Source organism: Ambystoma mexicanum, chromosome 2p (genome assembly GCF_040938575.1).
Source record: "Ambystoma mexicanum isolate Mex_15411 chromosome 2p, UKY_AmexF1_1, whole genome shotgun sequence".
In the NCBI taxonomy this organism is placed as follows: Eukaryota; Metazoa; Chordata; class Amphibia; order Caudata; family Ambystomatidae; genus Ambystoma; species Ambystoma mexicanum.
The window spans coordinates 312,964,307-312,976,745 of record NC_090923.1 but is presented as its reverse complement, the minus strand read 5'-3'; the positions used below and the strand labels follow the sequence as shown (position 1 = coordinate 312,976,745).

General features: G+C 46.1%; 1 protein-coding gene across 5 annotated transcripts in view; it reads right to left on the bottom strand.

The window, feature by feature from the left end:
• Nucleotides 1-12,439, bottom strand: part of CACNA1D (calcium voltage-gated channel subunit alpha1 D) — a 2,225,258-nt gene that overhangs the window by 1,064,819 nt on the left and 1,148,000 nt on the right. For all 5 annotated transcript variants that reach the window (XM_069643624.1, XM_069643621.1, XM_069643623.1 and 2 more), the window contains exon 20: nucleotides 11,885-12,014. In XM_069643624.1, the coding sequence (XP_069499725.1) occupies nucleotides 11,885-12,014 (130 nt within the window). The remainder of the gene's footprint in view (nucleotides 1-11,884; nucleotides 12,015-12,439) is intronic.

The following is a 12,439-nucleotide window of genomic DNA, read 5'->3' as shown; positions in this document are numbered from 1 at the left end:
TTAATTTAATTTTGTTTTTAATTTCCCTTCCCCCCAACCCTTTATTTACCGTTCCCATCCACCCTAAAAAATGTCAATGGACATTTTCGTCAAAACTCCAGCGGCAAAACACCCGTCGGAAAAACGGGTGTCAGCAAAAGGACACAATACCGTCCTGGCGGTAGAGCTAAAGTGGGACCCTGTGGTTTACCCCCTCCTAGATTGCACTTTGACAGTGAACCTATATTGGAATCCCCTGAAGACTGCCCAATAGGAATTCTTCAATTCTATCGAAAATATTGTTTTTATATGTGGCAATCCCCAAGGAATTCCAATTCAATTATTATGTGTGGGGACTTGAATGCTTTTGTGTTTCTCCGCAAGGTGGTAAAGCTTTGTCATCTTCAGAAAAGGCTGTATTAAAAGAGGGAGAGATGAAGAAGTTACTTACCAACTATAACGTTCTTTCGATTGGATGTTCCTCCCACGTATTCCTCATCTTAGATATTCGTATCTTCCAGCTTTGCTGCTTCGGCAAAAAGAAATTCAGAGAGCAACTAGCGTAAACTGTACAGTGAGGTAAACTGGGAGGGTTTATGAGGAATACGTAGGAGGAACATCCAGTCGAAAGAACGTTACAGTTGGTAAGTAACTTGTCCTTCGAATGGATTGCGTCCTCCCACATATTCCTCCCAAAGCAGTATGAATTCGGAGGAGGGAGTACCAGAAATACTATTCATGCACCGCGTGAAGGACGGCTTTTGCAAAAAGGCCACCTTGAGGTGATTTTGAGTCCAAGCAATAGTGCTTCACGAAGGTGGCCATTGACGACCAGGTGGCTGCTGCCAAATATCTTTCACCGGGACACCCCTCTGAAGAGCCGTTGAAGTTGCCATGCACCTAGCTGAATGGGCCCTTAGCCCATCTGGAGACTCTTTACCAGCGAACTTATAGCATTCAGTAATTGCCAAAACTATCCATCTGGACAGTGTCTGTTTTGATACCGCTAGACCCAATTTGTGCCCAGTATACCCAGCAAAGAGTAGGTCCCTTTGTCTAAATTTTGCCAATCTGGAGATATAGAAACTAAGAGCCCTTTTTGGGTCCAGTCTGTGTAGCCTTTCTTCCTCATTACCTGTAGGCGGAGGAGGATAGAAAGACGGTAAGGTAATTGTGACAGTGGAAGTCAGGGACTATTTTTGGTAAAAAAGAAGGTTTGACCCTAAGAATGACTTTGTCCCTATGGAAAATGGTATGAGGAGGCTTACAAGAGAGCACCTGCCACTCACTCACCCTGCGGACTGATGTAATTGCCACTAGCAGAATTGTTTTCAATGTAAGGAGCCTTAACATAAGGGCTCAAATGGAATACATGCACGGAATTTTAAAACTAAATTTCCATTCCAGACGGGTACCTGAAAAGGGGTTGGAGGGTACACATTTGTGAGTCGTTTTAGAAACTGAATAACCAAGGGCATTTTGAAGTAAGAAACTTCTTCTGAGGAGCGCTTAAAAATAGATATGCTGCTAAATATCCTTTTATTGTACCAACTTGGAGCCGCAAATTGGACAAGTGTAAAGGGAAAGAAAGTACTGTAGGAGTATTACATAAGAATGGATCCATATTCTTATCCCTGCACCAGTTACTGAACTTGTTCCAACAACACCGGTACAAGGATTTCGTTGCTGGCTAAAAGCAAATCACGACCTTCCTCTTGCGAGAGAAGATCCTCTCTTTGTGGAAGACGTATTGGAGAGCAGATGGACATGTCCAGAAGGCCCGGGTACCATGTCCTCCTGGCCCAATCTGGGGCAATTAGGATCATGGATTTCCTGAACTTTCTCAACCTCCTGATTACATGAGGAATCACAGAGACTGGAGGAAACCCATATAGGAGTGGACATTCCCAGTCCACCACAAACGCGTGCCCTACAGCTCCTCTCAGAGGAAATTCCCTTGAGCAGTACAGTTTGCACTTCCTGTTGACACTGGTCACGAACAGATCCACTTGAGGTGTTCCCCAAAGGGCTCCTGAGCTAGTTCCCATTTGTTAGAAACTGTGCTCTGCCTGCTCAGAGCACCCGCTGTCGTGTTCTGCTCTCCGGCTAGGTGAATTGCCGATAGAGAGATGCCTTCTATCATTGACCAGAACCAGAGCTGCATTGCCTCTCTGCACAGTGATAGTGACCCTACGCCCCCTCTCTTGTTGAGGTAGTACATGGCCTCTGTGTAGTTCATCATTTTCAGGACATTTTTTCCCCGTACAGAGGGCTCCAAAAGGTTGATGTGTAGTTTGGACTCCGATGGAGACCAACGACAGCTGATTGTCAGATCGTTGGTATGAGCTCCCGACCCGTGAGTGAGGCGTCCATCACCACTGTTATCTCCGGCCATGGTTGCCAAAAATATGCTCCCTTTAAGGATATTTTCCTTGCAAACCCACCATAGAAGATCTTGAGCCACTCTGGCCGGGACTTGCAGGAGATCTGACATATCCCCCGAAAATTGGGACCATTGGGTCCTGAGGGCCCATTGAAGGGATCTCATTCTCAATTTGGCCTCTGGCACCAGAAAAATGCAGGGTGCGATGAGACTGAGCAACATCAGAAAATCAAAGGCCGGCAGATGCTGGGCATTCTGGAACTTTGTTACCATCTGCAGAATGTGGTGAGCTCTCTCCTCGGGAGGCGAGGCTTTGTCCGAGGAAGTATCCAGGACTGCTCCGATGAATTGGAGCTTTTGGAGTGTAATCATTTGTGACTTCTTGTAATTGACGGAGAAGCCCAGTCTGTGCAAGAAGTGGCAGGTCAGATTTTCCTGGGCTTGTTTGGGTGAACTTGCCCTGATTAGCCAATCATCCAGGTAAGGGTAGACGTGAATTCCCCCCCTCTCCTGAGACTCACTGCCACCACAGCCATCAGCTTGGTGAAAACCCTTGGGGAGGAGGTCAGCCTAAATGGCAGAACCCGAAAATGATAATGAGAACTGCCAATCGCGAACCTCAGGTACTTTCTTTGCTTGAGTTGGATCAGCACATGAAAGTAAGCATCCTGAAGGTCCAATGAAACCAACCAGTCTTGGAGTTGGAGAGCCGGAAGGATCTGGGAAAGGGTCACCATCTTGAACTTGTCCTTCCAGTTAAGTCCAAGATGGGTCTCAATCCTCCGTCCTTCTTGGGAATGAGACAATAAGGGGAGTACCAACCTTTGTTCCTCTCCGCTTCAGGTACATGTGCTATTGCACCTTTCTCTAGCAGGGTTACAATCTCCTAAACAAGAAGCAGGTCTGGAATTTTGATAGAGCTAGCTCCCGGTGGATGGGCCTGAGGCTTTTGTTGAAAAGGAAGACCGTAACCATGGGCCACTGTTTCTAGTGCCCAGGCATCTGAAGTAATGCCCATTTGTTCAGATACAGAGTGATCCTGCCTCCCACCGGGATCTTGTGGGTCAAGGCCTCAGGGTGGCTTTGCAGCAGCTTCAGCAGCAGCTTAGGGGATAGTTGCTGCTGCTGGGGCTGATCTAACACTCTTTCCTCTTCCACCACAAGGACATTTTTTCTGTTGTCCCTTTTGATTGGCCTGTCCTTTCCCTCTCCCAAATGAGGAGTAGAATCGAAAAGGATGGTTCCTCCATGAAGATGACCCAGAGTAGGAATGTTGTTGAGGCTGTCTTATAGAGGTGCTAAGTGGTTTAGCCGCCGCTTTCGAGGTCTGCAGCTTTTCTAAACTTTCATGAGCCTTGCTGCCAAACAACTTCAAGCCATCAAAAGGCATATTGAGTAATCTGGATTGCACATCACGTGCAAAAACCAGACTTCCTCAGACATGCAAATCTGCGCAGGACTGTGCTAGACGCCATGGACCTGCTTATGCTGTCAGCAGTGCCCAATCCTGATTGGAGGCATTCCCCCATAGCCTCCTTTCCATCTTTGACGACTGCAAGGAACCCTTCCTGTTCCTCGCCTTCAGGAATGTGTTCGGCCGCTGCCGTCATACAATGCCACAGGGTGCGAGTGAACCTTGCAAGGGTTCAAGTCACATTTGTCGATTTTAAGGCCATACTGCCCGAAGAAAAAACCTTCTGGGCCTGAGCATCAATCCTTTTGTCGTCCCTATCCAGAGGGATCGAAGGGTAGGCCGAATGCCAAGTAGATGTGGCCGCCTGCACCACTAAGCTCTCAGGCGAGGGATGTTTTGCTAGGTATTCTGGGTCAGAAGAGGAAGGCTTGTACTTCCCTACACATTTTTTATTTACAGCTGGGCCAGAATCTGGGGTTTCCCTTGTGGCCATGACCCTTTTTTGTAATGCTTTATGAAAGGGTAGGACAGGGTCCTTTTGAGGGCCCTCATTAAGGATGTCCCTTATGTCAACTTGATCAAAATTAGGGGAACTAGATTTCCATCCAATAAATTCAATGACTCCATTCATCAAATTTCTGTACCCAGAGTCAGTATGGTCTGCAGGGTCGGGTCTATCAAAATCTGCTTTAGGAGTATTCAGGCCACTGGCTCTTTGTAGGCATTCATACAGGTCAGCCATCTTAGATCTAGGGTCTATTAATTATTCAGGGCCATCTCTAGTCCCAAATTTCACTCCAGCTGGAGTAATGTCCTCTTCAGAGGAATGCTCCTCTTGAATGGACAACATAGACCTGATTCCTTACCTTTAGTGGTGAACCACATGGCAGACGTCCTGGTTCTAGGTAGGGATTTTAACGAGGTCCTCAACGTCATCCTAGATCACTCACATCTACGTGAACGGAATCCAAACGCATGCACCAAACTCTGGACCTTTGCTGAGGCATTAGGACTCCGAGATGTATGGCGCCATCTGAATCCTGGTAAAGAGAATACTCTTACCATTCAGGTGTGCACGCCTCACTGTCACGGCTGGACTATTTTTTACTACCTGTGACTGCAATACATAGGGCGGTACGGGCACACTTTCTCCTGAGAGGCATCTCAGATCACTCTCCCCGGTTTATAGAAATCAAGACTGTAACCCTGCACCCGACACCGGCCTGGCAGCTGAACAGCTATTATTTGGGTTTCCTGAAACTCATTGAACACATGCAGACCACCACCAAGTCCTACTTCGATTTGAATGTGGGCTCAGTGGACAATGCAACCACGCTGTGAGAAGCATACAAACCGGCGCTCTGGGGAGAAATTATCTCCTGGACCACTGCCCAGAAAAAAGCCCATTTAAAATTAGTAGAGGAAGCGGAGGAAAAGGCTAAGGAGGCAGAGGAAGCACATCTTACAGATGGACATGCATATAGAGCCTTGGTCCTGGCCCAGAAACCACTACATAACACTGCGATGGACAATGCCAGACAGGCCCACACTACAATGAGAGCTCAAATCAACGAAACAGGAGATAAAGCGGGGAAGATGCTGGCATGGCTAGAGCAGAGAGATGCAGGCCACAGAACGATCACATCTGACAATGCTGATCCGCTCCTGACGGATGCAGAGATTGCAGGAGAGTTTGTGAAATATTATGCTGACCTGTATCGAGCTACTGAGACACCTCCAAGCACCTCTATTATAGAAACCATCACTCTCCCCTCCCTAAGTGCCGAACAGATATCCATACTAGAAGGCGATACTATAGAGGATGAGATAATATCTGCGCGGACACAACTCCAATCCGGGAAAGCACCGGGTCAGAACTGTTTCCCGGTGGAGACCTGGAAGAAAGTGGGGGGCCCTGAGGTAGCCCTACATCTCCTGCAGATGTACTGTCAAGCAAAAGAATGGGGCAGCTTGTCGGAAGATCTTAGGACCACCACCACAAAAGTTATACCTAAAGCGGGCAAGCCACCGGAACAGTGCAGTTCGCATAGACCGATCTCCCTTATCAACGTTGAGGCAAAAATCCTGGCCAAGGTGCTGGCCTTACGCCTACAACGTGTGATAACCTCCGTGATACACCCTGACCAATGCAGGTTTAATACCCGGGAGATCCACGAGAATGAACATATGCAGATTATACCTAGCCATTGAACGTATGAAATCAACTTGTCACTCCCCCTGGCGCTGCTAGCAATAGATTTTGAAAAGGCATTTGATTCTGTCTATTGGGAGGCAATATGGGAAATAATGCAACGGATGGGATTTGGGGAGCAGTTCCTCAGCTGGGTACGGCTCCTATGTAGCTCCCCAGTGGCCAAGGTCAGAGTTAATGGATGGGAGTCCCAGCCTTTTGAACTAGGGAAAGGGACACGGCAGGGCTGCCCCCTGTCCGCGCTAATATTCGCATTGGCGATAGAACCCCTGGCCGCTCTACTGAGGGGCACGCAGACATGGAGCGGATTCCCTGCCACGTCAATATGGGAGGACCGAGTATCGCATTATGCGGATGATCTACTCCTATACCTTAAAAACCCTGATATTGCATGCCCTGTGGTGACACATCTCCTGAAACGATACAAGGCCTTCAGCGGATTCAGGGTAAACTGGACCAAATCGACCCTTTTTCTGCTCAACGAATTGAAGGAAAGCATCGCTGTGAATTGTCCATACAGGGTAGAGCGTATACACTTCCGATATCTGGGTATCCGGGTCACAAGAGATCTTACAGATTACGCGCACAATAACCTACAACCAGTCATTGACAGATTTGCAAGAGACGTCCAGTACTGGATGTCCCTACCCTTGACCCTTCTAGGACGGGCTGCACTCTTTAAAATGTTGGCACTCCCTCGCTTCCTCTACATCCTACAGAATGCCCCACTCTATATCTCAACGCAGGCATTCCAGTCGATAGAGAGCACACTTAGAAAACTCCTATGGAGTGGTGGGCACCCGAGGATAGCACTTCGGATGCTTCAGATTTCGGTCTGGGAGGGCTGGATTGGCCTACCCAGGCTACAAACATCCTATTGGGCGTCCCAAATGTCTGTGGTGAATGACACACTTCACTCAGATGCATCGTTGCCACACGTGAGAGCATTAACGGGCATGCGGCTATACCAGAAAACACCTGCATCTCCCCCACCCCCGAAGATGATGCTACAAACACCCCGTATCTGGGTTGACATTCATGAGTTGGAGAGGGAAAGTCACACCACTGCAACTACTATGGGAAAACAAACACCTCACCGAAATAGATACAACTACCGAAATGGCCATCATGGGCGGCTAGTGGTATAAGCAAGGTAGGCAACATGGTAAGGGATGGTAACATACTCCCCTTTGAAGACTTGATAGCAGAAAACAACTTACCTGTAGCTGAGAGATATCACTACACGCAACTCAGGCATGCAATGCAACAAAACTTACCCGCCCTGTCCGACATGCCAGATTGCACCCCAATGGAGAGGAACGTTGTAGTAGAATGCATCAAATCGAAAGTCACGACAGTCATGTATAGCACCATTACATCCTTTGCCACCCCTGAGCTATCAAACCTGAAAACCAAGTGGGAAAATGAGGTGGGGAGTATTCTGCCTGAAGACTAGATGACGATGCTGATATACCCACGTGAGGTAGCCATTTCAGCCAGATTGCGTCTAGTCCAGCTAAAAATTCTACACAGAATCTATTACCCGCGGGGAGCCCTTTTCCATTGGGGAAAGATTGCAGAACCCAATTGCCTGAGATGCAAGAGTGAAGTAGGAATGTTTTTTTACATACTGTGGAGCTGCCCACACATACAACACTTCTGGCAACAGTGCTGCAACATGCTGTCGAAATCCCTGAGTAAGTCCATTCCCGAGACACAAAGATGTTGCTGGTGGGGGTGGAAGGGGGGATGTTGAAATGTCACGGCATGAAAAAATGTGTTTCTCGACTGCCACGGATATGATCAAGCGTAATATCGCCAGGTTATGGGGCTCCCCAGTGTCGCCAAATATTGACCAATTGGTGACGGACGTCCAGATATGTATATCCATGGAACGAAGGGTCTACAGGGCACGAGGGTGCCCAGAGAAAGCCGATAAAATCTGGCAAAGATGGGAGGACACCATGTGAACCCAGGGCGGCAGGAGAGGCAAAAGATATACGATGGTAAAAGTCACTGTTGAACCAAATCCGGCAAAGTTTTGAGTGCGGTGCAAGGAGCGCTAGAACCAAATGTTAATAATAATACTGATGATGCTAATATTGTTTTTGTTAATGTTTGCCCCCTCTTCGGGCTACGTTTGGACTCAACTTGGAGTCCCCATTTTATTTAATTGTGATGTTTGAACAAAACCAATACAAATGTGTTATTCAAAAAAAATAGTAACTCCAATTACTAGACTCCTCAAGAAAGGGGTGAGATTTGATAGGAATATCGAAGTAGAAGAAGCCTTACAGTTTTTAAAGAACACATTCACCACCGGGCTGATTCATTTGCATCCAGATGTGGAATAGCCCTTTTTTGTCAAGGCAGATTCATCTGATGCAGCAATATTAGCAGTGTTATTGCAGGGAGATCCAGGCATGGAGCAACTTTCACCATTAGCTTTTCTCTTCAGATAAAATTAATTCTAAAATTTCGGATAGAGCGCTTTTAGTGAACAAGGCAGCCTTTGAAAAATTGAGACATTACTTGATTGGAGCTAGACACATGGTAAGGGTGTTAACAGGTCATAGAAATGTCACCTTCCTGTGTTCAGCTAAGACCTTAACACTGTGACAGTTCTTTATATCTCCTTATATTTTGCCAAATAGGATTTTGTTACCACTTTTAAACCTGGTCATCAAAATGGCAAGGTAGATGAGTTATCTAGGTGCCAGCACGTGACAAGGTGAACCCTTTAACCCCACTTCCCCTGTTGTAAGAAAACAATTGTGCTGTGGGGGAAGAAGAAAACCCAACTGATTTTGGTATCAAATTCATCAGCAAATCACTCCAGGACAATTACAAGAGTGAGCTAGAAAGGATCCAATCAAACAGAAAAAGGTGGTCTTCCTTATTCAGACTTCAAGCTATAGACAACTATAGACAACTGAAGAGGCTTTAAGACAATGGGCCTCATTACGACTTTGGAGGTAGCCATGGTGCTATTAGCGCCATGACTTCCTCCAAAGTCGGGTCTGGGTCCGGGTTGACGGGGTAGGGACTTACTGGGTCATTCCAACCTTGGAAGACCCGGTAAGTCCCCATTCTGATAACCATTCCCCATTCCCATTTGAGCCCCCATAGGGCTCAGTGGGAATGGGTTAGGAGCTAATAACGGGCCCGCAAATAGCGGGCCCGTTATTAGCTCCATGGTCCCTTAGCAGCTCCCGCTAAGGGACCTCGGAATGCGGCGGTAGGGGGGTAACGGCACCATCATCATTACCGGTGCTGTTAACACCCTACTGCCGTACTCGTAATGAGGCCCAATGTCTCCTTTTGCTGGTCATCCTGGTTATATAAAGAACTGTTATAATGAGAATTTTGGTGGTGGGAGGATAAAGCAACAAGATGCGCTAAACTTTGTCCAGACTTGTGCACGTGTGAAAACGCAGAACAAAAATCTGGTAGGTCTTCTGGTTCCATTACCGACTCCTCCTCGTCCTTGGCACACAGTGTCCATGGATTCCATTGTGGATCTTCCTCAGGATAAAGGGTGTAAGGCCATACTGGAACCAGTGGATGTTCTACCACAAGGCAAGGGCATTTCATACCAATTAAGGGGGCTGCTACTGCCACTTCTTTAGAACAGGCTTTTTTCCAGAATGTAGCTCAGCTCCATGGTTTGCTTAGTCAAGTGATCTCAGACAGGGGAACCCAATCTGTTTCTTAATCATGGCAAGCCGTCTGCAGCGATTTGGAACAAGATAGCGATTAACCACGAGTTATAACCCTAAAGAAAATGGCCAGATGTAAAGAATAAACCAAGAACTAGAAAGATATTTATGGTGATATTTGAGGTCGCAAGAAAGTTGGGGGGATTTAACATGGCTGGCTGAATTCTGTTATAATAACACTGCTAAGGATTCCACCTCTAGGTCACCATTTTACTTTATCAAGGGTTCCATCCTCGTTTCCTACGAGAGGTGATTTTAGATGAGGTTCAGGTTCCGGATATGGAAAGTAAGGAGAGAATTTGAAAAAAGCCATACAAGCCTTACAAAGAAGCAAAGCAGGGTTTAAGAAGTTTGCAGATTTGAGGTGGCAATCAACAACGTGCTACAAGGTAGGAGATTCAGTTTGGTTGCCTACACAAAATATCTCTTTGAAAGGGAAGAATAAATTCAGCGCTCAATTTATTGGCCCTTTCGAAATAGAAAGATTAATATCCCCAGTGACAGTGAAAATGAAATTGCCTAATGGTTTAAAAATTCATCCAACATGCCATGTTAATTCTTTGAAGCCATGCATGAATAACTCTCTTACAGGAGACTCCAGGTACAGTGGTTACTGAAGGTCCACGATGCAGAATCAAAGGAGGTCAAGGTTGCACTTGAATTTCTCTCATGGCATGCCACCATTTTGTGAGTTGGGTTGTGGGGCGTCAAGGAATTTGAAGTTGCTGTAGACTTCCCCTTGTCTCTTGCTGGCGGTTCAGACGATCCCTCGGGACGAGGGCTTGTTGTAGCAGTGTGGATCTTGGAGCAAGCTCCACTAGACGGCCAAAGGCCCGCATGGTGGATTGCTTCAGTAGGAGTCTCTGAGTCTCCGATGAGCCCTCAGTCAGCTGGCGGTGTGGAAGACCCCCAAGGGGCTCCCAATGGTGACACCTGTGGACCTTGTGGTCCTCAGCAGGAGCACTGTGAGAGCCTTCAGGTTTTGCCACCAGTAGAATGCCTGCTAGCCGTATAAGGACCAGATAAATCCCTCCCAGACCAAACATTGCCTGGGAAGGAGTTGCTGCAACAGGGTGCTCTGTAAATAGGAAGATCACTCACCTTTTCTCCTTAAGTAGAGACAAGGCTGCGTGACTGACTCCTTCAGCCAGGGAAAAGGGACTGGAGGGCATTGCTGGTAAGTGTCCTCTGTGTGTGCCGTGAACACGCCACATGTGTGCACAGGCTATGCCCCTGAATTAGAATTTTGTAGGAATGTTCTGCTGTACATATGTACCAATCCACTCTCCATGTGATGGACACCCCATTAAGAATGGCAGAAAGTGGACGGGGTGTAGGAGTAAAATGCCACTATTGCCACTTTAAGAACACTCTCATGCTGGTTGTGTCCAATAGATGCCAACATCCCACTGTCCAAATATTTGTATACCTGCTGAGCCCGGAATATGCCAGAATTGCATATAGAACATTGTCATGCTGATTGTGCCCAATATAAGCTAGAAAGCCACTGTAAAACACATCCATGTTGCCAATTCATTGCTAAACACTCCCACTTGCGCACCACACACACACCCACACACACGCGCACTCTCGCTTAGTCACTTGCGCACATACATACAGCCACACATGCATGCACATTCATTCAAAATCTCATGCGCGTGCGCGCGCACACACACACGTATTGCAAGCTGGTACCCAAAATGGCAGAGTATGAGGTCTCAGAATACTTTACCATAGAAAGCAATTTCATGAAAAATTATTATGATTAGTTTTTAACATGTCAGTTTAAAGGAAGGCCAATATGACAAAAATACATTCATCCTTAGACACTGTTCTAGTCATGTATGCGCTTTCAATTTTCACAGCGCCAAAAATAATGCACTTCTAAGAGGATACATTTTAGCATAAACAATGACAGAAAAGTAGAATGGCTCGGAGCTCCAGAACTTGATATGCATTAATGGAGAAAAAAAATGTATTTATCTGGCGTTTCAAAAAAAGCATACCAATTATTACAGCAGGTAGTCACTGTCATGGAAGTGTAGCAAACATGATTCAAACAAGAACAGAAACTTACGATCGAAGTTAATGATACATGTGCTATATAAGTGACTATAAGATTAGAAATTAAATGCATGGTAAATTATGTGACAGAATGATTAGAGCACACTACTTACAATGTTCCGAAAGGAATGGCTACGGATTGGGTCTTCAGCTGCCAGGGAAGCACTGCTGAGCATAATAAACACCAAGATGAGATTGGTAAAGATGTGATGGTTGATGAGCCTGTGACATCCGACTCGAATTCTGAAAGAAAAATATAAATAAACCATGTTGTGTCAAAGTATTTGACATGATGTAGCAATTTAAAGAAAATAAGTGATGGTGAGGTGCTGGAAAGGGCACTACAGAAATGGGTAGAACCGAATGGGACATGCTGCCTACCTGTACTACTGGCTAGATTTAGACTATATTTACCGATCAACATATTTACTGAAAATCAAACTACATTTTGAACAAAGTACTTTACCACATTAATAAATATGTTGCTGTGTAGTTCGGGGGTAATGATGTTAGACCAGATATACAATTAAATATGCTATTGATATTCTGTTTGTCAAGTGGTCTCTCAATCACTAGTTAGCATAGGCTTGAACTCAGAAATCATTTCCCAATGAGAGCCTGTAGCATTTACTATTTGCTTCTCCAGGTGAGCTGGGATTTTGAACTTC